The sequence below is a fragment of the Rhinolophus hipposideros genome (genome assembly GCF_964194185.1).
Source record: "Rhinolophus hipposideros genome assembly, chromosome: 14".
Taxonomy (NCBI): domain Eukaryota; kingdom Metazoa; phylum Chordata; class Mammalia; order Chiroptera; family Rhinolophidae; genus Rhinolophus; species Rhinolophus hipposideros.
This window is the reverse complement of record NC_138060.1, coordinates 16,746,112-16,773,744: the sequence shown is the minus strand read 5'-3', so window position 1 is coordinate 16,773,744 and position 27,633 is coordinate 16,746,112. Positions and strand designations below refer to the sequence as shown.

At 41.3% G+C, this 27,633-nt stretch overlaps 1 protein-coding gene across 2 annotated transcripts in view; it reads right to left on the bottom strand.

Moving 5' to 3' along the window:
- The window catches only part of ARHGEF3 (Rho guanine nucleotide exchange factor 3), a 61,669-nt gene that overhangs the window by 15,214 nt on the left and 18,822 nt on the right, over positions 1-27,633 (bottom strand). Inside the window, exons 1-6 of one of the 2 annotated variants that reach the window (XM_081072949.1) lie at positions 20,612-21,311; positions 19,625-19,732; positions 7,058-7,228; positions 4,073-4,135; positions 2,396-2,492; positions 2,160-2,236 (exon numbers count right to left, since the gene is read on the bottom strand). In XM_081072949.1, the coding sequence (XP_080929075.1) occupies positions 2,160-2,236; positions 2,396-2,492; positions 4,073-4,135; positions 7,058-7,228; positions 19,625-19,732; positions 20,612-20,752 (657 nt within the window). In that variant the 5' untranslated portion in view covers positions 20,753-21,311. Of the gene's footprint in view, positions 1-2,159; positions 2,237-2,395; positions 2,493-4,072; positions 4,136-7,057; positions 7,229-19,624; positions 19,733-20,611; positions 21,312-27,633 lie in introns of those variants that run through there. The other variant, XM_081072948.1, reaches the window with a different exon arrangement.

Genomic DNA, 27,633 nt, shown 5'->3' with positions numbered 1-27,633 from the left:
ACTCAGGAAGGTATTTCTTTGTGATGGGAAAGGCTTATGAGAGTAGACTGACCCATCAGAGAGATTGATCCTCAGTAACCAGGATGGTTCCCTGAAAAAAAACGACCATTCTGCTTGAGGTCTTCAAAGTAAAAGTAATTGATTCATTCTAAGGTCAGAGGAACTGGCCAGGACTATCCCACTTGGGAGGCTCACTTGTTTAAAAGGGTTATTTTTGGTTTTGTTTTTTTCACTTTTTCCTTTGGGAGGAAATAAATCAATTTTTCATGGGTCAAATGGGCTCTGACTTTACTCATTCAAAGTCCAGTAAGATGTTTATTTTGTTCTGTTAAAAAGACCAGAACTCAAACAGATGTATCCCTTGGTTTACAGTTCCCACTCGCACAGACACATCTGCAGTTAAAAGAGGGAAAACATTTAACAGCTCATCAGGCCTAATACATAAGGACCGTTTCTCATGAGGGCTGGTAACAATGGGCCAGTTGTTTAATTTTAGGCTGCTCCTCAAGCTGCAAGACCCCATTTGATGTCTGAAGGGTCCAGATAGCAATGGGCCAGCATGGTCTCACATCCTTTGGGTATGTGCAGAAAAGGACTGCAAAAGCTATCCCCAAATCAAACCAATTTTCTAATAAAAGTGACAAACATTTCTTTCAGAAAAAATTAACAACAAGGCAAATGCCGACACTTTGGCTCTGGCACAAACTGACAATTTGTATACGATGCCCAAGAAACCATGTAGTTCTGTATTGCTACCTCTTCAGAAACAGAGCAGTGATGCTAATTCTGGAGTGTGGCCTCATGGGCCCCTTCACTCCCATCAAAGTAGTCCACAGACTCAGGAAGTTTAAGACACACTGAGGCACACCCTCTCCTCATCACACCTTTTCTGTCTCTAGCTGGCTCTCTTTCGAGAAATTTCTTTGTGGGCTAAAGAAGTTAAAACATCTCATAATAAAATGAAAGTCAAAGCGCTAAGATGAATATCTCTCCTGAAATATTAAGGCACATTTTCTAAATTATTCATCTTAGAACATTACTTGGCTTTCAAATACCCTTGGGATATTTCAGCCTCAGTGCTAAAATTGACTCCTGAACGAAAACTAGCTAACTCATGAAACCCTCAAAGTTTCTTAATCAAGGCAATAATTGAGAAGCACAGGTTAATATAAGAAATCAGCATCAAAATTAGGACCTAGAAGGTTAAACTACAAATACAAATGGAACTGGATAAAGACAACTCACATGGTGAGAGTAGAATTTATAGCCTTTTTAATACTCTCCAAATAGCAGAATGACTCTAATATTTAACCGTCGTGGCATTATCTGTCTATTTTTCTGGATCACCATGTGGATCAGAGAGATGAGGGACCTAATCCTGCCTGGAAGAAGTCATCAAAGTAATCTGCTTTCACTACCTGCTTCATAACAAATGAAAAATACCTGGATGTGGGGTGGACCACTCAAGCACTCACAGAAAGAAACAGAAGTGTACAATAGGGAGTGATAGGGGCTGTGGCGAAATAGAGTATATGCCTTGTCTAAAATAAATCAAATAAATGAACAATCACCTTATGCACCCAGTAAAACACAAATTGAGCCCAGGACCATCAATTTAGAACCCCTAATCTACAGTCACAGCTGATTTCTTTAATTAGGAAAGGAAAGGGGTTATATTGGAATGAAGGTCAGCATGACATCCAGTCCTTCTATGAAGTTACTTAGGATTAGATATATGCTAACCATTAACAACATTTAGTTATTACCTTGTTTATGAAACTACATTTGACCATGAGAGTTTTTTGATAGCCTAAATAAAAGCTATTTCTATGCTGATGGACAGGCATATGTTCCTACATTTTTACTGGAATAGAAATGATGATAATTATCTTAATAACTGGCCTGAATTGAACATTAACTAATTTTGCTTTATTTTATTGCAAAAAAGTCATGTTATCTTTAAATTCAGTAAGTTTGTAATAGCAAACAAAATTGTTTCCATGCTTTGAAGAGATAAAGCCTAACTCTAATGGTAAATTTTACTACAAATTTGCTATTTTAATTTTTTTCTGTTTGCCACCAAAAAAGTCTAGCTAAAATGAAACCCCATTTAAATTATTGAAATTTATCTTCAATCAAGACCAGAGAACTTTTCTTACCCAGCCCACGAGGATGGAACCAACATGTTCAGTCGAGCCATCAGGCTTCCGAACATCTCGAAGCTGACTAAGGAGCTCTGGTAAAAAAACAAACAAACAGAAAGCTTATTTTGTTAGGCATTCACATATGAACAGGGCTGGAAGTAGATTGCTCACATTATTACATAATCATGACTTGTATAAGACAACTCAATTAAGGCTACAAGTCACAACTCATTCTGGGAACAAAATTATACCTTCATGTAGAGGAATTAGAGAGTCCAGTGTTCCAAAAATTTGATTCAACTCTTGTTCTGTCATTATGGAGAGTTTCAACATGGGGTCGTGATAGGCCTGCACAAGAACGATGAAAGATGGAAGTAACATTTAATATCAGCGGAAGTAAGTTGTTAATGTAAACGGCTTCTGAGAGGCTCTACACAATAACAAAATATGTGGCTCTCCCCAACAACTTCTCCCATAATACTGCAGAAACAGATGGGTGCGGCTAGAGCAGATGGGAATCCAGCATTGCCTGGAGCCTTTTGTGGTTGTTGATAAACCAAAGTTGATTTTTTAAAAGCTTTTTTATTCTAGTACATCATACAACTAGGAAAGGGCACAAATCCTAAATATAGAGATTTGATTTGTATGTTTTAAAAATTAACGTTATCACCTCTTATTAGTAATAATTAAACAGCAAGAACACACAATTATACCTAGGGCACTGTAATAAGATACAGATTCAGATGGCACAGTCCATGCCTTCAAGGAGATTTATAAAGCTAACTGGGAAGAAAAACACATGGAAAATTAAATATACGTTTAAAAAATAGTTCAAGATTTAAAAAGGGAGACATCACATGACAGCAAAAATTTACCAAATCATAACTGATCTAGAGGGTCAGAGAATTAAAGTTGGAGTGGTCAGGGGAGATTTTAAAGATGAGGAACTTGGTACAGAGCAGGAGGCAGTGAATATTGTTGAAGAATACACTGAGACTGGAGCTTGTTCCTAGAGGATGGGTAGATATGGATGGTTGAAAGGAAAGGGGAGAACCTCCAGGAAGATAAGACCACCACTAGCAAAGGATGACAGTGAAACATCTTAAGGCACTTGGGTTTGGGAAATCTTGATGTAGGAAACAGGAGTTGCACCTACGATCAGCAAGATGTCTCCCAGAGTTAAATGCTTTCTTTGCTCTTCCATCTTCTTCTTCCTCACACCCTGCCTAAAACTCAGTTTCTTGGCCATCTCTCAGAAATGCTACAGATGGGACTTCATATTAGCCGAAAGTTGCATTAAGGACACTTAAAAGAAGAGATGCAGCTTTCCAACCCTATGATTCTTTGAGGAACCTGTGAATATCAGATGAAGGAATCTGGATTTTAGCCTCCACAGGAGTCACTGGGATGGCAAGGTTTTTGAAGAAGGTTTGTAGTCAAGACTATACAGACTACAAGGCATGGGTTTCTTGCCCCTTTCCATACACAATGTGATTTAAAAAACAAGTTTCCATATCAAACATCCTAACTTATGTGATAGTATGTAATTGCCTCACTTAACCACTTTATGCACTTAAGAGATTCAAATGACTTTATTTCTAAGACACAGTTCTAATATCAGACCATCCAGACATTCTCTCCCGTGGATAAGGAGGCCCACACGTGAAACTTCTAGTTCAATGGAACACTTTCAGATTAAACTGAAGTATTCTTTGACGTGCATTCCAGACATGCAATGGACAATTGCCAGGGTCCAGAGAGCCTTCTTGTTTTGAGCCATTTCCCCCACTGCTTGGTTTGTGCAGGGTCTTCTCAATTTTTGATGAGCTGTCTTAGCCATAAAAAGAGTGCTTACAAAGCACAATCTTAGGACTGTGAAATTACTCAGAAGAAAACAATACGAGGTGACTCAAATGACTTAAATTTACCTTTTTCGCCAATTTCAAGTCCTCTATCAAGTCTTCTTCTCCTTGGGAAAGCTCAAAGATCGCCTGCAGGAAAAGATAAAACACGCCCAACTGAACTCTTCCTTCATTTCTGAGACCAAATTCAAAACAGTGCTGGGTGTAGCATTCAAAGCTCCAAATCTACTTGTTGCTTAAGTATTTTTAAAGGATTCTTAGAAAGCTAAATGAACCTGCAGCAAATGCAACTAGTGGATAAAACCTACAAAGTACAGATTTTGCCAAGCTTCTGTGTAACGTGCTTATCTGTTAGTGGGATAAAGATACGTTTCCAATCCAACAAGTCATCTTTCATGATACAAAATTTTGATGCAGCCAAACAAGAGGGAACTATTTCAGGTAAAATAATTACAGTTTGAAGGAACAGCTTTGAGTCTCTAGTATGAGTGACAAGCATAATAAATGATTCAGGGTCTGTCCTCAGTGATGGACATGGCAGTATTATTAATCAGGCCATCACAATTTGTCTTCCTTTTACTCGACAGAAGGCAAATCTCAATGCAAAGCTTTATTCCTATCAGCCACTTGTCCTGAGGCTGGAATTGTAGGAAGAATCTAATATTTTATCACTCTAAATGTCTGGTGAAGTTAATTCATTCTAAATTACTTCCCAGCCTTACACGGTACAGTAAATACAATTAAAGGAGCTGGCTATGTGCACGAGTGTGTAAAGGGACCGTTTCTAATTTGACTCGATTAAGTCATCATAATGTAAGAGCTGTGATGTGCAGGACACACTTTCATTCTCCTCTGGGAGTCTAAACTGTCGGCAAATATTACATTATTAAAGGACTACATGTTTGTGGCAAATATTACATTATTAAAGGACTACATGTTTGTGGCAAATATTACATTATTAAAGGACTACATGTTGTGATAGTTTGGGAACTACTGCATTTCTTTCAGACTAGAGGGAAGAAGTGAGTAGGCTTGGAGAACATCCTCATTTTGAGGTTGATGGAGTGCAGGAAAACAAGTGTGCTCTCTGGGAAAGCAGGTGGAGGCACAACACTCATGGGAGGCCAGCGCATGGGGACACCTCCCGGGGCCCAGCAAAGCCTCCACGCCATGCCCTCCAGATACTCTATCTTGTTCAAATGTTTATTTTGAAATAATTATAGACTCACATGAGAAATTTCAAAAATAGTGGCAGAGAGGTCCTATGCACCGAGTACTCAGCTTTCCCCAATGGTAGCATCTTACATAACTATAGAATATTATTAAAACCAGGAGATGGATTGGCACAATACAATTAACTAGCCTTTTCATGGCCCTTCCTCAGATTTCCCTGTACATCTGTTTTACTAGAGCTCATATACCTACCGTGTTTCCCTGAAAATAAGTCCAGGTCTTATATTAAGGTTTGCTCCAAAAGATGCATTAGGGCTTATGTTCAGGGGATGTCCTCCTGAACAATCATGCTAGGGCTTATTTTCTGGTTAGGTCTTATTTTCGGGGAAACACAGTACATAGGCCTGATTTTACTGTAGCCCCTAAAAGAGGAAAATCACAGAACCCCATACTGGGATATGCTATAATCAGGTATCTGTGGTGGACTAACACAGTGTCGCTGTGAAGACCATAGGCTTTGGAGTAGCCAGGACCTGGGTTCAAATCCTGCCACTGTAACTAGCAGGGTGACCCGCGCTCATTGTGCCTTAATATTATCTCATCGGCAGAATCAATCTTTCCCTCCTTCCTGCTATCAGACTGTACAAGTTATATATGCACACTATTAACACTTGGGAAAACACAGAAAAGTATAAAGAGAAAAAATTGTAATTACCCATAATACTATGTTGTTAACCCTTATTAAGATTTTGCAGTATTTCCTCACAGGATTTTTTCAGTGCACACATTATTTTTGAATTCATTCATTTTTAAATAGATATGTTGACATGGTTCAAAATTTATAGTGCACGAATAGGTACATGGTGAAAACTTTCCCTCTCACCTCTCTCTTCCAACTACCCATTTCCCTCCCAGGAGGTAACAATGTTACCAGCTCCTTGTATCCTTCTTGAAATATTTTATAGTTCTACAAGCAAATACACACACACAGACACACACACACACACACTCATTCATTTTTCTTTCATCTTTTACATAAATGGTAGCCTAGTGTATACCTATTTTGTGCCTTGCTTTATCCACTTAGCCATACATATATATTATGTCAGCACTTTTTGTGTTTCTACAGCTACATAGTATTCCATGTATGGACCTTTATTATTTAACCATTCCCTAGTAATAGATGTTCAGGCTCTTGCTAGCACTCTTATAAACGTTGCTATGATGAATAACCTTACACACACATCTTTTCATCTGTGCATAACTGCACATGGCAGCAAGATTCCTAGAAAAGAATTGCTGAGTCAAAACACAGAAAGTGTTCAAGCACTTCTTTTTCCAATGTCAAGTTCTCCACAAAAATAGATTTTCCACGGATTTTATTAGATGGTGCACATTTGAAGCGCTTAGCACAGCCTGGCCCATCAAGCTCTCTATAAAGGGCAATATTATCATAGACATTTAGGGTTACTGCTATAGAAAACTTACAGAGAATGAAATTCACTGGATTCCCTAGAAATGTTTTCCACAAAACTGAAACAAAGTTTCATAAACTGAATATTTTAAAACCTTCTAGAAGTTGCTATCAAAATATAACTGAAGTGATTATTTTTGTGAACTCCAGAATCCTAAACACTTCCCATTCATCTTCTTTGTAAATTCAGACTTTTACATCAGTTTCTTTTTAAAGCGGGGGTCACACCCACCCATCTGGATGCTGGTTTCTCAGTTCCTTAAAAAGTCTGGCATTCCCATTTGTCCTCCTACAAATGCAATGGAGGACTGATTTGGAAACTTCGGTGTAGACCCCCGCTTGGCTGACTTTCGCAGTGTGCCTGGTTCTAGACACACCGCCAAATGCAGGGGTCCAGAGCCTACCTCCTGACGTTTGATTTCCTTGGACGTAAGCATCTGGTTGACACACACATCGAAGGTCTCACTCCACAGCTTGCTGTCTCTTCGCTTGGTGCTCGAGGGGGCGGCATTTCTGGACCAGGGTCGCGGAGCGAGGATGTCTGGACGGCTTTCATTTCGGAAGCTAATGGAGCGCTTAAACAATGAGGAAAAAAAACTGTCAGGGGGGCAGCAGCAGGACTGGGTGGAGCATTTGAGCAGCTTCCTGTGCCTGACAAAACATAACTCAGTCACAAGAAAGAGACGACAATGCACGAGGCCTTCAGGGAAGCAGGCTTGAGCCTACGTGCTAAGGAGAATGAGGCCCGGGGCCGCTGTCACACACGTGCTGGGAGTATCCCTTCTGTGAGGCATGGAAACAGCACAAGAACATGCACAAAAGCAGCTCTCACACCAGCGATGGACTCTGTTTTTCCAGTGGACATCCCCGCTCTTCAGAAGAACAACGGTTACCAGCAAATGTCTTTAAAAAAAAAAAAAGTCTGGCCGGCCTTGTATTCTCTTCCTGCTAGAAACAGAGTCCCACTATCCTTGCGTATCCCGTCTCATATAATTTGGGTGGGGTCCCCCAGACCTGACCAATGAGTACCCCAAAGAGTCTTTATTCCTTTGGGATTGTGAACTCAAAGGATAACATAGTAGAAGTTTCTTGTAGCAACTCTCTCTGGTCACAAAGAAGAGTTTGTCTGCCATAGGAGAGAATAAAGCAACACACACAATGAAGGATGGAGAGAAAGGCTGATAGAGGGAAGGAAGAAGAATGCTTTTTGCACACAGTTTGAGCCCCTGGATCCCACTGTGCTTGAATCCAGAAAGAGCCACTCTTATGAAAGGGGCTAATAATTCCCCCTTTCTGTTTACATTCATCTCAGCTGACGCTCTGTCAACTTGAAAAGTACCAATTCATATACATACTAAATATCATCTTGGCAGCAAATGAGGCCTGTCCCTAGTTTTCTTATCTATAAACAGGCTCCGGTAGACTTTGGGGTGGTCTAACCACCCAAAGTCCACCCTGGTGGCTGAAACATACTACCACAGTGCTTTCTCTTGACAAATACGAATGATCAAGAAGAAAGCTTGAGTGCATCGTATCTAGCCTTCAGCCTAGAAGATTTCAACACATTTATTGGAATCTTTGCCAAATGAGGCAAATTTGGCATTGAGGTATTGCTGTGCTCAAAAACCACATTCTTATTCAGCAAGTGCTCACTGCCGTGGCTGTTGCCATGTGTCTGTGGCCGTTAGTGTGAAGTTCCACTCCTCAGTTTGGTAAAGAAGGCCTCTTGTAATCTGACCACAGTCTATATATCTAGAATCACCTCCTGCCACTCATCCATGATCCCTCTATTCTCTAATCTTACCAGGCTATCCTAGCAGGCTATCTGCCATTCCCTAAATGCATTCTGTTTTGCCATCCCACTGTGCTTTCTTCGAGCAGTCTTCTCTTCCTAGAATGCTTTTCTTTCATTTCCTAGTGGCTAACTCCTAACTTCTTCAGGATATAACTCAAATATCTCCTCTAGGAAGGCTTTACCAATGTTCCAGAGCAATTTGGACATATCTCTGATATAGTAACAATCACATTTTATCATGCTTAGTGGTCATCTGCTCTGAGTTCAGATGACCACTTTCTGAGGGCAGAAACTGATTTTGCATGTGACATATGTGCTGTCATCACTAAGACACTGTAAGGTAGCTTCCAAATATTTTGAGATTCAACAATAAAATTTAAGAAAGTAAATTTTAAGAGAACTCTTCAACCTAAAGGCATTGTTAAATAAGTTATAATCCATCCTGATGGAATATTATCTGGCCATTAAAACAATTGAGATAATTTTAACTGCTAAAAATTCCTTCTACATAAGTTAAAATCAGGATTAAAATCTGTATATGAACACTGCTAATAACTATTAAAAAATGCACATGAAAAAGATATAAAGGGAACGCCACAAAATTCTATATTGTTTCTGCCTGGCATTACAGGTAATTTTATCCTAAGTATACAAATTTTTATAATTCAAGAAAACAGAATAAATGAAAAACGTGAAAAGAAACTTCCAAGGGGCTTCAGGGTATTTTTACAACCTCTGGAAGCAGGAAGCTAGCTCTGCTTGCAAGTACCAACACAGCTTCTCAGGCTGGCACGGGCCTCCGTGAGCTCCTAGGCTCATGAATGAGCTCATGATCACTGGATCAGCCCTGGGCTGGTCAAGAAAGCACTTGCTCCAAATACACAGTTCACTAATGGTATCTCGCAAATCCTTGTGATCTCTTGAAAATAGGCCCTTATAAACAGTGACCAGACTAATGCTTGCGGATCCCCAGCACTCAGAATCAATTAGCTACAGGCACAGAAAGGTCAAAACAAGCTTAGTGAGTCATCAAATAACTCACTCCTCTCAGTTAGTGGTTTGGATGCCGGCCGGGGCGGGAGTTAAAGAGCCGAAAGGGAAGAAAACACAAAAAAGATTCACAACCAAAGACAGTTTCCACTTTCACTTAAGAGAATCAACCACCCCACCTGCTATAGTTTCACTCCCTGAACAACTTCACACTCCCCTCTCCCTACCACCAGTTTGAAAGTAATTTTTGCTAATTTAACATTTTCATATGCTACGAAAGTGTATAAAATTAGGTACAAATGCCCTGATTTTCCCAAGCCCACCTCCCAGAAGTAACTGCTATTAAGTTTGTTCTAGAACTTTCCAAACCTTTTCTATGCATTTCGTAACATTCATAGAAAACGGAATATTTTCTCTTTTCACTCAGTAGTATGTCTCCGTTAGTACATAAGACTAGCTCTTTAAAAAAATAATTTATTGAGGTGTAATTCACACGACATAAAATTAACCATTTGTAAAGTGAACAATGCAGTGGTCTTTAGTGCATTCACAGTGTTGTGCAACCACTACTCTTACCTAGTTCCAAAACATTTCCATCTTCCAAAGTCACTCATTCTTTTTCATGGCTGCAGTTAGTCACCCATGGTCTGGAGGGACCACATGGATTCAAACAACCTCTAACTGATGGACATTCAAATCATTCCCAATGTCTGGCTATTACAAAAAAATGCCTCAGTGAACAGCCTTCGTGTACTTGTGCTGGTATTTCTGTAAGGCAGATTCCTTAGGTAGAATTCCTTGGTCTAAGAAGTACTAACATTTTGAAGTTTGACATGCACTGCCTAATTGACCACCTAACAGTCTGTCCTCAGAAAGGTATGTACGTGATAGTACACTTTTCCCACACTCTCATCAATAGGATATTATCATCAATCTGATAGGGAAAACAACGACACCTTAATTTCAGTTTCCTGTTTTGAGTGTGAGATTGAGCATATTTTAATGTACTTATTGAAACATTTCCCAGAGAGTTAGATTTTCTTCGGTTGCAGTTTGGGGAGAAAAAGAGAGATGTGAGGTCTATTGCTAAGAATTCCTCATTCTGTGTTCTCTTAGTGATTGCTGGCCTGGGGACAAAGGGAGAAGGGATGGGGATAGAAATCACCAGGTATGTCACAGAGGCCATGTGTGCCTGCCCAAGCTTAGCACTCCCGATGAGTTCTCTCAGATCCCCACAACCATCCTGCAAGGTGGGAGTTTATTCCTACTTTATGATGAGGAAACTGAAGCTCAGGGAGGCTAAGGCACTTGCCCAGGTAGGATTCAAAACCAGATCTATTTGGATCCAAAACCTCAGCTCTCTTTATTATGGGGGCCAAACCTGCTGTCTACAAGCCAACCATGCATTATGGGGAGGTTTCTGTGAGATGGGACCTCTACCATGTTTCCCCCAAAATAAGACTGGGTCTTATATTAATTTTTGCTCCAAAAGACATATTAGGGCTTATGTTTAGGGGATGTCATCCTGAAAAATCATGCTAGGGCTTATTTTCCAGTTAGGTCTTATTTTCAGGGAAACATGGTAGGAGTTGAGATTTCGTTAAGGAGAGGGAATGCATTGCTCAGTTGTAGAAATAATAGTGACTGAGTGGTTAGCTCTCTGGCCAGTCAAACTTCAGATTTACACCTTTATTTAGGCTGGATGAAAACATTTTGTCTTTTTAAAATTTCCTTCCACTTAGGAAGGAGAAGAATCCCAAAGAAGAAATAAAGAACACTGATCAGGTGTGTGGTCAGCAGCTGGCTGGTCCTGGGGACAGCTCACAGCCAGCCAGGCCCAAGCTATGGGTGGGGGTTCACTATGGCACTGACCACACCCCACGAACTATACCTATCCATCATTAATACAACTGGGCACAATTAGATGAGAGGATTGGAACTGGGGGAAGAACATGTGACTATTACTAGGAGAAAAAACCCTAAGAAGAGACTGCGAGAGAGTTAGCCACGTTCCTTTCAGTGCCCCTGCCACTGCCCATTCCCTTGTACTGTTTTTTTCTAATTTGACCATGTGCCATATGATATCATTTACCATTTGATTTTGACACGTCTGTTTCTTTCCAATAGAAAGTAAGCACCTTGAAGGCAAAGATATCTGTTTTGTTCATTGATGGATTCAGCAGCAACTGGCACCGAGTAGGACCTCAACAATGGTGCTTCATGAATTAATGGCATGCTTATGTGCCGGCCACTGTGAGAGGACCTTTAGGAATCCAAGAGGTAAGGATTCCTACCCATTTTACAGATGGGGAAACTTGAGGCTCAGAGAGGGTGACACTTCGCTCAAGGTCATGTAGCTAATAAATGGTGTTCCAGAATTTAAACCCAATCGCTTCTCGGCCTTTTGGCTAAGATCAAGTGCATTATTTAAACCCAAGTCAACGGTAAACTCAGAATGACCTCTAGGTCGGGTCTATTTCAGTCCACCTGCTCTCCTCATTTTTAACCAATATCCCACCCTGCTTCCCCGAGGGTAATGCGTGTGTGATGCATGTGTACGCCAACTAGATGAGTTTCAGGCTACTTCTCAGTCTGTGGCAGGGATTCTCAACCTGGCCACCACTAACATTTTGGACCAGAAAAATCTTTGTTGTGTGGGGCTGTCCTGTGCATTGCAGGGTGTTTTGCAGTATCCTCGCCTCTAACCACCAGATGCCAGTAGTGCCCCCACCCCAGGTGTGACAACCCAGACATCTCCAGACATTGTTGAATGTCCGTCCCCTGGGGTGAGGAACACTGGTCCACAGTGATTAGGAGAGGCTCACCTCAAAGTGAGGGGCCCAGACTTGGGAGGGACTGCATACAAAACAGAAACACATACACAGGTTCTCCCTGAGTGTGGGGATTCTGGACCTGGAATGAAAAATGTTGCAGCACAAGCAAGAGTTTCCATGATGGAATCTGGCAGAGTAAATGAGTCAAAAACCCAAAGCTCTTAATTACTGGCAGCTAAAATAACAATGGCCATAATAGACAAACATAATGCATATTTAGGAAATGAGTGCTCATGTTTATGCCTGAGCTGGGTGTGTGGAAGACGCAGCAGGTGCAAAAAGGGGCTGTCTGTCAGGTAGGAAAAAGGGGCCCTCTACACGTGTCAAAGGAAATGTAAACCCAGCAGGTTAGGTATGATGGAACAGATTTGGTTTGTTAATGCTGCCTGTTCAGCGGGGTGCTCCCTCACCCTTTTCCAAAAAAACAGAAGGTCTCTACAGCCAAGATAACGTGACCTAATAAAGAGTTCAAGCCAGGGAAATTCCCTATACTTACAATTGCTATTTTGTAGCAGATGGTTTAATATTAAATGGGCTGGAAGTTAGGGTGGGGCTATGAGAGGAAAACACATTTCTATGTTGCTATTACAATGGGTTAAGCTGAAAAGTACAGTGGTTATAGCTGGGATCAGAAAATGTTCTCCAGTAGCATCCTGGAGGAGTCTCTTCCATAAGGCTTGATTAGAGCAATTAACTTAAATTGAGAAATAACACCTCCCAGCTATGTGGCCTCCATCACATTTGACCCTCAGGTTAATCCTGAGAGAGGCATTGGACAGATTCTTGTATTTTGCCCCCTTTCAATAGATGAAAAAATCCCAGTACCTGAGGATTAAGGTACTGGGACAAGGTAAGTGTTGGAATAGGAACTGAGTCCAGTCTTTTGACTATAAAACATGGATTTGGATTAAGAACACAGGCTTTGGAGTAAAACAGACATGGCTTCAAGTCAACTTAATAGCCAAGGGACAAAGGAGAAGTTAATCTCTCCGGGTCTCAGTTTCTTCATCTGTAAAAGGGGCATAATAATAAGCACCCCACAAAGTTATAGTGAGGATTAGATAAGAAAAGTACGTCAAGGGTTTAGCCAAGTGCCTGGTATGTGGGTATGTGGAAATTAGGTAAGTGGGATCTTACCTATCATTGTTGTTATACCACTGACTGAACCGCTATCATTAGTGCTTAGTTAGGTGTTTCATTCACTAGCAAATAGCAGGTGCATCTCTGAACTACTTGGACCAAACAGCTCCTTGAGGGACCTCCATTAGGGTAACGTATAGGAGGTGAAAACCCCTCGGCACCACAGTGTTTATAAAAGCAAAAGCTCTAGAAACAGCCTAAAATGACCAACGATAGGGATTAAATAAATTACAGTGTAACCATAAAATGAAATGTTATATAATTGTTAAAAACATTTTTTTAAATGTTTATGATGATTAATGATAATGGGAAGGTCTCACATGTAGAGTTAAGCAAGAGAAGGAAGATCCCTACTTAAATACACAAATGTTCATAGGTGTTACCCTGATGGTGAAACTATGTGATTTTTATTTGCATCTTCATACTTCTCTACATTTATTTTCCATAATGAAGAGATATTAACTAAGAAAATAAACAAAACCAGTAGACAAATGTGCAAGACGATGAACAGCAAGTTTGAAGTGATGCCATAAACATGGAATCAGACATCTAGAATCTGGTTTAGATTCATGCACATTTAAAAACCATGGTAAGGAGTCACCCGATCAATTTACAATCAATCAATCAAGACCAAGTGCAAGGAGAAATCTTTCTGTAGTTGGGAGAGAGTCCGAGTAGAATGAATGAAAAGCTGAAGAAAACATTTGGTTCAGGCGTGGGGAGAAACATTGTGGAATTTGCTTAGTGCAAGTCAAAAATTAGGAAGCCTTGCAGGGTAGCAGCCCAACCTCTTCACTGGGCACCATAAAATGGTTTCTGTATGATAATGTTAATGATAAAATATTCCATGAGCTGAAATAGCAATGACGACTCTCCCGCCACCCAGGCAAAGAGAGAGTAAGGATCAGCAGTGAGGTGGAATGTCCCAGGCTGTTTAGAGCACAGTCATTTATAATAGTGGAAAAATGGAAACAACTTAAATGTTCAACAATGGAAGAACGATGACATCAACTGGTATATTCTTTTGGTGAAACACTATATAATACCCATTGAAGGTCTGTGAAAAATATTTAATGATACAAAAATATATTCTCATACTGGAAGGTTATTTTATACTGTTAAGACAAAAGCAACTTAAAAATAATACATAATGATTATGATTTTGTTTTGTTTTTTTTTAAAAATACACATGCAGGTATATATACAGTAAAAGAAAAGATTGCCTGGGTATATGCCAAAATGTTAGCAGAAGTTTTTGGTGATGGGGATTTGGGATTACAAGTAACTTTTACTCCCTTTTCTGTGCTTCTCTATGTTTTTCATTTTTAAATGATGTTATATAACTGGAAAAGAAAGCACAATAGAAGGTACTTTTCAAAAAAAGAACAAATGCCTTCAAAAGTCATTCAATACAGAGTTATTTAATGATATAAAAACATTCACAGCCTAAATATCCATCAATAGGAGACTGATTATGTAAAAATTCCAAAAAAAGTAATTTTTTGGAATATATATTCCATCCATTAAGATCACATTTTCCAAGAATAACTGTGATATAATGTTTCCCTTAAGCAACAGAAAAAATTCTCATCCAGCTAAATGAAAAAGGCAGGATGAAAATAAAAGTTGGAGCAAAACACACCAGGCAAAGTAAAAAAAAAAAAAAGAAAGAAAAAAGAAAATCCAAGGCCAAAAGCATTACAAGAAATAAACAGAACTATTTAATTTTAATTCAGATGCGTTCTCCCAAGGGACAGTAGCAATGATGAAGAGGAACCTTTATGTGTCTAACCGCATGGCGTGGAAATATGTGGGGCCAAGACCGACGGAGAGGCAAGAGCAGCAGATCATCCACAATCCCTGGGGGAGGATTCATCCTAAATGTAAAGGTCACACAAAGAGAAGGCTAGATCGACTGGGAGGAACCCCAAATTAGGCTCAGAATGTGTACGTTATGTAGTTATACCTAGAATAACACTGGAAGGAAATTACTAAAAGATTAAGAGGAGTTGTTTTAGAGGGGAAGGTATATGCAGTCTTCTCCCTTTCTCCTTTCCTGTATTTTTCCATAATGAACACGTACTTTTATAATGGAAAAGAAATAAAGTGCATGTTCAAAGAGAAGGCAGCACTCAGTCACAGTGTAATGAACACCGCAGGCTGCAGCATTCACTGGACTCAAATGAGTCCACCCGGTGCACACAGCTGTGACGGGGTGGTGACTGGCCGACCGGCGAAGGCAAGCTCGCCATCCTCCCTCCCCAGCAGGAGTGTATGCAGGCCCCTCTCAGAGCTGGGTTGCATTTTCCTCTTGGGCAGGCCAGCGAGGGGATTTATAGGCCCAGAGGGATCCAGACATCTGTGCTCCATCTACGAGCAGCGCTAGCCTCCCTGGTCAGAAGCAGACAGAGAGCGCCATGCCGTCGGCTGTCCCTTTCCGACTTCCACAAATGCCGCCTTTGTGCTGAGGCCCAAGCCCCCAGTCCGTATGGGGCACAGGGGAGGCAGGAGAGAACAAGTCCTACAGTGTCTTCCTAAATGACTGCTGCGAGGACCACTCCATTTGTGACTGGGTTTTTAACCTTTTTGGAAGTGGCTGCCAGCCCCAAGCTCTCATGCGATCCTCCTCTTGGGCTAATCTGTAGTCTCCTGAGGAGCCAGGAGAAGGACTGCTAAGTGGTCCATTATTGATTAAATCATCATGTTTGGGTGTTTGGGCCTAAGTCATCTCTTCTCCTATAACAAACGGAGCCTAATCTGAGAGAAGTAACTGGATAACCAAAGGGATAGTACGACTCTAAGGTGCCAGGAGCCGAGGACGAGGGGTACAGAGGCAGAGAACCAAGCTGCTCAATCACCACCTTGAAAAGGTATTGGTAATACGCACATATGGGTAAGAAACGAATGACTGCTGAGAGGTTTGGGGCAGCCCCTACACTTCTTGCTTTCTGTTCCTCTCCTTTTAGAATGGGCATCAAGACCGTAGGCAAACGAACAAGAACATGAAGTTGGCCTACTGAGTACCCCTTGGGGGCCTGCGTCCCTTCTCACCTCATCCTCCCTGCTTCTCAGGCTACATTAGCATTCTATATCATTTTAGCTGGTCAGGGAAGCAATAAAATCATGAGAATATTATTGAGATGCTAAGACTGGAAATAATTCTGCAGAATTAGCACTGCATGCCCCAAGATGACTGACCAAAATATTTGGGGGACAATATGGCATTCTTTATGGTTTGCAGATCACCCTGCACACTTGGCTGTCTAACTCTGCATACCACCTCAGGGTCATATTCCCATTGGCTGACCTCCCCAAGGACACGTTCACAACCTAAGCACATTGCTTAAGTTCTCTCTGTGTCTATGGACATAACCATTATGAATAACTGTTTTGCTTCTGCCAGGTTGTTTCTGTCCATAAATGGAGCCTGGAGTTACCTATCATGGTATTTGAAAAGAGTCAATAAAAAACTATTTTGTTATAAAAAAAACTTTGAGGTTTTAGAAACCAATTTCCACATGTCAGATCCCTCACTCGGGTCTGGCTTTCTCATCCTTGCTTGGCCTCAGTCTGTTGGATTTCAGACATGGCTTGATGTCTTTCTGTCCCAGTTCTCTAGGTCAATGCAAATTTTCAAGGGGATTAAATATTTCCTGCAGGGTTCCCAGTGTAGGATCTGTGTAGGACAGAAATGGGAAAAGAAATAAAGGTTGCCTAGGAAGCCAAAGGAAAGATATTGAAGGTATGACAATGGAGGATCTTAAAGCCACATGTAGTCAGGGCTGGGCTGTGGTAGGAGGCAGAGGCAGCGCTCTCCTTCGATCCAGGAGCACAAACAGAGTCTACAGGAAAGGCAAGATAATGACAGTGAGTGAAGGGGCTAGGTGTTAAGGTGACAACTGGGAGAAGTGGGGACATCTGTAGGTGACAGTTGGCTGGTTCCTCAGGTCCAGTCATTACTGCCATGTGGGAACATAGGCCCAGCACCGTCAGGTCTCCCAATTCCTCAAGAGAAGTCAGAAGTCCAGATTCTTACATGGACCATTTGGAGTTTTAAATGTTAGGTCAAAACACCACGCAGCCAAACAATACACAACTTGAGGGCCAGATGTGGCCATGAAATTGTCAGAAGGCAACTCTATCTGGAATGTGAGTAACACGAGGGCAGAAGTAGAGCCAGGTGCATGAAGAGGCCCACTCAATACTCATGGGATAAGGGAGGCCTTTCTTGGGGAGAGGGGGGGCTGTCCTAGGAGAGACAATGGGAAGACATGGCTGGCAACATGGAGGTCTTGTAATCAAGCAGGGAAATACTACAGTGTGAATGAACTTGAGCCACAGCCACTGGGATGGAAAGGAAAGGGTGAAATAGCAGTAGACAGGCTAAAAAATTTTTGAAAAGCAGAACTCAGTGAAAGACCAGATGTGCAGGTCTGGAGCGGTGATGAATCTTCCAGGGGAAACCTGCGATGAACTTGGCCAGAAGGCTGAGGGACTGGTCCCAGCGGAGAGAAGGTAAACACATTTTTCTCCACTAGCTTCAAAGCCCTTCATCTGGTTCCTCCAGATTACCTTATTTTTTTCCTCCTCTGTTCTCCTACAAAGGGGATCAGAGAATACCCAGGGGCTCAGAGGTCCATGCACCGAGAGAAACAGAGCCAAACCTACAGCTAATTACATGATGAGGTGTTCATTCAGGAGAAACTGTTAGCAGAGTTAATAGAGGAATGGGCAGGATGGGGGATAAGCATTGGAGAAGAGTGGCGTCTACAGGAAAGTGCAGAGAACAGCTTTGGCTACACTGAGTAACAGCACATTGGCTGAATGGTGTGGAAGCAACGACGGGGATGGGAGATGAGGGACACTCCAATAGTTCTCAAGTCATAGATTGTCATAGCATGGGACAGGCCTTGGGTTTCAGTCCACAATTTTCTTAATGACTCAGAAAGGTAAGATTAAAAATGCTACAAAGAAAAGTATTCTGGACAAGTGAGAAATGGCAGACTCAAGACTTCTCAGCTAAACAAGGTGAGCCTTTTCATGGCATGACTTTGGTGGGCCTCAGTCTACAAGGGGATTTTTATGATTATCAAATTAGGTACAAAGCCTTGGAGAAATCTCAATTTTCACTTTAAAAGATAAACTTTATCAGGAGTTTATGAATTAGAACAAGTACAACCACTTGTTAACCAAAGGATTGTTACAATAGATATTATCTACTACTTAGTTACTACTTAGCTAACTAATTAGTGAATTAGATTGCCAACTAAGGGCCAAGGCAATAAACTAAGTCCTTTAAATGCACTATCTTGTAAATCTTTACAATGCTCCTATAAAGGAGCTGTGGCATGACCCCCAGTTTACCCACCAGGAATAAAAGCAAGACCTAGAGATGTGAAATCATCTGCCCAAAGTGACAAAGTCTTTGAGTGACAGATGCAAGGTCAAAACTGAGCTACTTCCCCTCCAGGGCCCTTGTTCTAAGCCAGGGGTCAGTAAACGTTTTCTGGAAAAGGCCAGATAGTAAGTATTTTTGGCCTTGTGGGCAATATGGTCTCTGTCACAACTATTCGACTCTGCCACAACCGGGCAAAAGCAGCCCTAGCCAACACATAAACATATGGGCATGCCTGTGTTCTCACAAAACTTTATTTACAGATACCAAAATTTGAATTTCATGTAATTTTCACATGTTGTGAAATATCAGTCCTCTTTTGCTTCCTCTCCACCACTCCCACCAGCCATTTTAGAAAGTGAAAACCATTTCTAGCTTGTGGACCATAAGAAGACAGAAGGTAGGCTGAATTTTTTTTTCCATGTGCTATAATTTACAGACCCCAATCTAAGCCACGAGGCTCTCTTGTCCCCCAGCTCATGTCATGTGCTGGTTTCCCTAGGAGGCCCATAGATATTTTAGAACAAAACGTGTGAGAGCGCATCTGGATGGGGTGCACAACTCGGAAATACAACTGTGAGGAAAGACCTGGTAGAGATCACCCCTCAAGTAACCTCTCAAAGGACTCTGCCCCACCCCAGTTTACAACCTGAAAATACCTCTTTCTTCCTTGCAGTTGGCCTCACTTGCTCCCCTCTATTGAAATAAACCTTGATTCAGGCCATTCTGAAACCAGGGCAGGTTCTGGGTAAAACAGAAATGTCCCCTCCTGCATAACAGATTTTCTGCAAACACGAGCCCACCATGTCCTTCTTACCTGCAGTGTTTGGCTGAAGCGCTTTAACGGAGTAGCCTTCACAGGAGGGATGAGGTTTGCTAGTGACGTGACTCTGGAAAGGGGTTTGACCCGTTTATTACTAGGCTCCTGTAGGTTTAAAAAAAAAAAGAAAAAGGAAAATGTCAAGGTCAATTATGAAGACAACATAGCTCCACCATATAGTTGTGCCCACTCCACGAGCTGCTGGCTGCACATAGATCTGCGGAATGTAAACCGTGCCCTGTCTCACTATAGCTCTGTGGAGATGACCTGGCTGAGGAGCCAGGGAAGGAGAAATAGCAGGGGGATGTCAACAGAAGCAGCATCTGAGCAGACAGCAAATGGGCCGTATCTGCTTGTTACCCCTCACTCCCAGTATCTGCCAGCTTTTAATTTAGAAGCTTCCCTTCAGTAAAATCATTCTCCTCAACCCCTCCCGTAGAGAAAAGCTGCCTCAGATTTTCCATCCAATGACCTTGTTGGGAAGTTGTCTTTTGATGCTTCTGGTTATATCTTTTTTAAAACCTTTTCCTCACCTTGGCTGCAGCCACTCTCCAAATTTCTTTCATGCAATGGCTTTTCTAAACTACAAAGAATATTTGTTTTTTACTTATTTAACTATATTTAAAAAAATGTTTTTAAATAACTTCTATTACTGGGCTCTTAGGAAAGCATATTTGTATCCTCAGTATACTTGAAATGTACAGATTGCTACTTATAACAACCAGACAGCAAAAGAAACTGTGCAAAGAGAAAACCTACCATGAGCATTGGTTTTTATATTACATTTAGCCACAAGTTATGAAAATCACCGCCTCATAAAACATGTGCAAATCTGCAAGTTACCCCAAACCAAGCTGATGAGTGCAAGGGAGCCTATCAATTCTAGTGACTTCTTCTTGCACATGAGAATTACATAAATAACAACAGGCTGAAAGAGAGAGATGAAAGACAAAAACACCTTACAAAGACAAAGAGAACAGTTACCCTTGTCTTCCTAAGCTCCATCTGACCTGCGGTCGATGCTGGACAGCACGTGAAGACCCCAAATGTTGATGGAAAAAGCCAAACGTGCCAAATGTTGTGGCGAAACTCAGTCATTTCCAGAGGGAACCTCAAGATGCTCATCTTTCTTTTTCAGCCATGGCTTGCTTTCAAAGTTTCAAGGGTTAAGCCAGAACTTCAGATTCTCTAGGACATCCCTGCAGGGTGTTTTAAACATAGTAGGTCCTTGGAAAAATCTTGCCTGAATTTGGAATTCTGCAGAGAAATTCTCATGTCATTTTATGCCCTTGCCAGCCTCAGAAATCAGAAGCCTTCTTTGACATAGACACCTCCTTTCCGGCATTTAAATAGAAAAATTCAAAAAGAAAAGTGTAAAAACAACTTCACAATGTGTCCAGGAGGGACTTCACGATTCCTCGAAGCTGTGAAATACTTTTCCAAGACAAAAAACGAATCCAGGCTGCTGGGTACCTCTCCAGCTTCTAAGCTGGCTGAGCTAAACAGACAGCAGGAAACTCTCCAAACACGGGGAAAGCTCAGTTCCAAAACACAAGGATGAATCTCCCCACATGAGAGACATCGCATCATCGTTATTGAAGTGCCTTAGAGAAAGATCCAATAGCCCTGCTGTTTCCAGGTGACAGTGCCCTTCAGCATGCGCCCTGTCCACTTCCTGGCGCCCAAGCATCTGTCCCCAGCAGAGGTTTTTTTAGAAACAATTTTTACGTCAGAGCTGCTCCACCAGCATAATGAATACACACACACACACACACACACACAGGCACACACACGCACATGCATACACATGCACACACGCACTCATACACGTAAATACACACACAGAGGCTCTCAAGTATCCCCTGGATTTCTCTAAATGGTTCCTGCTTGGGCTGGAAATGCCAGCATTGTGGTAGCACCACCTTTGGTGGCACAAACTGCATTGCAGCAAGCGTGACGGGAGATTTTCTGGGGTAGCAGCACTTGGTCTCAGATAATCCTGCATACACCTCAAAGTCCAGAGGCTCCCGGGTCTCTTGTTTCTTTAATGGCTAAAGCTGCCGGGTCACAGAGTCTGTTTCAGAATGGGGAGCTTGAAGGATAAATGCCAACTACGTTCTCTTGCTTTAAAAAGGGAGCAGGGACAGGGAGCAATGCACGCTTGGCAGGATAGGGGAAGATTCAGCTCTGTTCCACCTGCTGTGTCATCTTTTCTAAAGTTCTGCTGACTTTGTTGTCCATTTTACATGACCCAGTCAGACAGGTGTTTTCTGCACAGCTACAAGACATATGCATGATGCAAATGCTGGCCCCTCTGCAGTTGTGTGCAATGCTGCTACATGAGATTGTAATTACATCTCCTTTCCCAAGGCAGAGACCATTTGGAAGTAAACATCAGGCTGTTCTCTGGCAATCTGACATTCCTAAGTAACGAACAATCGAACCAGAAACTACTGCTGTGTGACTTAGTGCTATGACCCAGCAAAGCAGGCAGGTTGTGCAATTTCACAACCAGAACACTTACAGGTTGCTGGATCTATGGAGGAGGCTTTATGCCTGACCCAAATGAGCAAAGTATGAATTATGGTGTTCTCCTTGAGAGCTTCACAAAGACTAAGAGATTAAAAAAATTCATGGTCTACTTTGATTTTCTTTTCTATTTACTCAGTATGTCTCCAGCTACATTTTACTGCTGTCTAAAAAGAACCTTCTGGAAAAATGTTTCCAGATTCTAGTTAAATAGCTCTACTGAGAACTAGTAAATGCAACACCAGGATGCTTTCCGGCTTTACAGAGAGATGACAGAATACAACCTGTAGAGGCTTCCTAGCCCAATAACTCGGCTGCCAGACAAAGCTGGGCAAGGTCAGTGCTAAACCCAGGAACACAGTGTTCTATTTCAAGTGCAGACACCACCCCCACCACGCAATTTTAAGACAGGGCAGGAGGGCATCTCACTACAGAGGTTTGAAAAAAAAGAAAAAGGCATTGAGTGTTTTGTGTAGGCAGCGTTTTCTGAATAACCGTTCTGTTGCACCTTTTTCAGGCCTTATAGCTTGTTTTTCTTGTCTTATTGCACTGGCTAGGACCACCTGTACACTGTTGATTACAAGCTGAGATCGTAGGTACGCTAGTCTAATTCCTGAATCTAAAGTGATTATTATGAAAATTTCATCATTAAGTATTATGTTTGCTGAGAGCACAGAAGCCCTTTATCAAGTAGAAAAAGTTCCCTTCTATGTTAAGTTTGCTGTGAATTTTTATCATGAATAAGCATTAACTTTTTATCAAATGTTTTCATCTTTTCAGAGGACAAGGAAGGGGAAAAAAGGAAGGGAAAAAGGAAGGAAGAGGTGGGAGGAAGGGAAAGTGAGAATGAAGAAAGGCATGGAGGTAATTTTTTTTCATAAAGGAATTGATTCAGCAATGTAAAATATCTCTTGTACTGGAACTACAAACAAAGGGGAATAAAGCATTCTATGCAATTTTATTTTCAATATGGGCTTTTAATTAAATATATTTTATTATTTCTTCCCTAGGGGATACAATAATTTTTATTTTCTCCTCATTTTCCCTTCCAAGAGATAAAAACCGAAGCAGATTACATACAATGTAAGAAAATGCCTATCATAGCAATATGATCTAGCATAATTTTTTATTCCTTCAAAAATAGTTCCATTCTAATAGGCATGGCACACAGGAAACCCTCATTCATTCTCCCTGCACTTCATTTTTGCAGCCAGAATGGGGCTGGGAGCAGAAGGAGGGTCTTACACATCATGTCTTTAGGTGCTCTGAGACTCTACCTTCACTGAGTCATAAATGTGGCCCAGAAAGGGCCAGAAACACAGCCATCGGTGCTGGGCTTAGACTGCTCTACTGCAAGGAAGCATGGCTTTTGGCTGCTCTACACCTGGCCAGGAACAAGGGAAAATCAATTGTGCCAGCAGATGCTTCTGCCCATGAATTGATGGAATCATAAAAAATGTCTTTCAAATGCTTACAAATACCAGAAAAGCAGGGCTCCATCTGTGTGGAAGGAGGTGTGCTGGGAACTTCACACACAGGGGTTGAGTTTCATCCACCTGATAACTGTGTAGGATGCTTTCGTCGTCACATTAAAAAGGAAGTTACAATCTCAGAGTGTAACTCAGAGAAGCTCTAGCGTCATTACGTAATAATAACGAGCTAATGTTTGTTGTAGGGACTCTTCTCAGTGCTTTACAGATACTAATTTATTCCTCTGAACATCCCTCCAAGGCAGCTACTATTACAATCCACATTTTAAAGATGGGGAAACTGAGGCACGAAATGAGCAGTTCACTTAAAATAACTCAGTTAAAAAGGTAGGCAGGATTTAATCTTTATATCCCGCTAGGCACCAGCTAGGCAGGCTGGCTCCAGAACCCATGTCCTACACCAGGGCTTGGCTATAAACGGTATGTAAATAAATTAGTGTGGCTATCTCCCATTAAACCTTGATTTGTAGACATTAAAATTGAATTTCATATAATATTCACATATCACAAAATATTATTTTTCTTTTGCTTTTTCCAATCATTAAAAAATATAGAAGCATTCTCGGCTTGAGGGCTGTAGGAAGTGGGCCATATTTGGCACACGGGCTATAGTTTGCTGACCACTCCCCCTCACTACTGCTGGCTTCATAGGGGTCCTGTCCTGGGTCAGGGTTTCTCAGCCTCAGCTTTGGGTACTGTGACATACCAAGGACGACACCCAGGCACAGCACCCTCCCACAGGGACCAGCCCTCAGCTCCAGCAGAGAACACAGGCTTGATGTGCACCTTCTTCCTGAAGCTGGGTGTGCAGGGTCCTCTCCTCGTGAGCAGGGGATATATCTGACACGCCTTTTATGTGAGTAAATCCCATCCTACTGCATTGTATTCTCTCAATTTTTCAAACAAATCAGCCCAAGAAAACATAAACTTTCCCTGACCAACCATTAATGTATATACAAATAAAGGACATAAAAAAATGATATGATCCCTGGGACCTCTCTCAAAGGAATATGGGGGGTTGGTGTAAAAGGATGTGCAGGAGTCAGGATTGATCACAAGATGGTAACTGTCAAAACTGGGGGCCGGGCACATGACTATGTCTATGGTACATGATCAAAATTCTCACGATATAAAGATTTATTTTAATGGACAGAAAACTTTTTTGCAAATGTACCAGTGAATGCCGGACTGGAGCAGACGGGTGCCATCTGAAGTTTTTATGTCAGTTGTTAGCGACGGCCTAGTGAGAAAAGACACTAAAGATACAGACATTGAATGTAATTAGAAGAAACCTGGTAAAATGGGAAGAAAAAAAAATCCCACTACCAAATTTAAATAAGTCTCAACTAATATAGAGCAGAATAGGGAAAGGTCCATATAGCTGTGAAATCAAAGCTGGGAGGGCTACCTTGAAACATTTAAAGATGAGCAACCCCACAGAGAGGCATGCATCATCCCAGCAGCCAGACTCCCTAAACTTTGTTTTAATCTACTGACTGTTTTTATTTGCTCTCATTAAGAAACCCAACAACAGGTTCCTGATCACTGAACTCCAGGACAGAAAACAATCCGGTGGAGTTCAACTCTGACTTACCTTAGAAATATTCAGAGAAAATAGGGGCCATTCAAGATCAGACTGCACATGGAGGGGAGACCCCTGCTCTGTTGTATCTATTGTAATTTGTGAGTATGCTTTGCTTTCCCCATGACTGCCTCCCACATTCTCTTCATTCCTACAATAGCAGCATCTTCTAAGAAAGCTAAGACCTCCCATCCTTGCCAGATCCTCACTCCAGCTCTGATCAGATAAATATAAAGCTCATTACACTACAATTGCCTCAACTTTACCACCCCCTTCCTTAGGGGCAAAGGGTGGTTCACACTGTTTTACAGATTATGCCCAAGATTCTCACCCTTCAAAACTTCTAGGTCACCACAAATATTCTGGTGTTCTCACTTCCTTTGACACCTCCTACTGCCAAGGCCTTCCCACCCTTCTCTGGTTTCTCACTGACTCACTGGCCAATTCTTTTACTCCTGCCTCTGCCTCCTTCCAAGCCATAAGCTTTACTTCAAATGGCCCCAATCCTCCTCTTTGGGAGGACTTGACAGCTTGCTTTCTATCTTGCCTCTCAAAGAATTCCTGCAGATCCCGTGAATGTTTTTTTCTAATTAAATGATTGAGAATGAGCCATATATATAATAATAATAAATCTATCTAATCATCCATCTGTCTACTTTAGTCTGGCTATCATACTTACTAGCTGGATGATCCTGGGCCAAGCTACTTGCCCACAGTTTCTTCAGCTGAAAAAAGGGGAAATAATCCTCTCATAAGGCAGTAGTGAGAATTCTGTGGGTCAGGGCTATCATTTATTGGGAACTTACAATCCGTGTCAGGTACTGAGCTAAGAACTTTACATGAATTTGCTCACAGCATCATCAGAACATCCTATGAGAGAGCTTGTATCATTATCCCCATTTTACAGATGAGTAAGTCGAGGTTCAATCAGCATAAGTACTTATACTGGTCATATATCTCAGGTGGCAAAGGTAAGATATGGATCATATACTGGACCATACACCTCTGTTACACTATTCTGCCCAAGGAATAACTATTCCGCTCAAGACATAAGATGAGCACATAGCACAGTGCTTTGTAAAAAGCAAGCTCTCAATTAACAGAGCCTGAAATATGACTAAAAATTCGTATGTTTTTACTAGATTCTTTTTTCTCTCCCTCCCCTTTGCCTCTAAGAACCAGCGAATTTGTCTGATCACTCAATGTATGCACTCTTTTTTTTAAAAAAAAATTGATTTTGAAATAATTTCAGATTTACAGGAGAGTTGCAAAAATAGTACAGCGTGTTTCTGTGCACTCTTCACCCCACTTCCTCTAATGTTAGCATCTTACATAACACGATACATTTATCAAAACTAAGACATTAACATTGCTACAACATTATTAACTGAACTACTAAAGCAGTTATTGGGGTTTCACCATTTTCCCCACTAATGTCCTTTGTGTTTCAAGATCACTTTGTCTTTCATGACATTGATACTTTTGAAGAGTACTGGCCAGTTTTTTGTAGAATGCCTCTCAATTTAGAGTTGATGTTTTCTCATGATTAGATTCATATAATACATTTTTGGTAAGAATATAATAGAAGTGATATGACCTTCTCAGTACAGCATATTGGGGTACATTGTGTTACTGTATCTTATTACTGGTGATGTTAACCAGTAATATGGTTAATATGGTTAATATGGTGTTATGGGTTGAATTGTGCCTCCTCCCCCTGCAAAAGAAACACCAGATATGTTGCAGTTCTACCCCGAACCTGTGAATGTGACCTTATTTGGAAATAGGATCTTTGCAGATGTAATCAAATTAAGATGAAGTCATACTAGGTTACAGTGGCGCTTAAATCCAATCACTGGTGTTCTTATAAGGAGGAGATTTAGACAGAGACACACAAGGAGAATACGATGTGATGAATAAGACAGAAAGTGGAGTGATTCATTGGCAAGCCAAAGAACACCAAAGATTGAAACACCAAAGATTGACTGCAAATACCGGAAGCTAGGAAGAGGCAAGAAAGCATTCTCCTGCAGGGAGCATGGCCCTGCTGACGCCTTGATTTCAGTGCTTTGTTACAGCAGCCCCATGAACCTAATACAGGTGCATCTGCTAGATTCCTCGATTGTAAAGTTACTACTACAGCAGTCCCCCCTTATCTGTGGAAGATGTGTTCCAAGACCCCCCGTGGATGCCTGAAACCGTGGATAGTACTGAACAACATGCGTATACATACTATGTTTTTTCCCCTATATATACACATCTGTAATAAAGTTTAATGCCTTTTCCGTCTTGACTAAGCACTTAGGCACTGTGGCCATAACGTCCAGTTTTAAGTGTGACCAAAAAAACTAGCATAAATTTCTTTTTCCTTCTTTACAATTTCACTGATAGAGGATTTGTTCTTA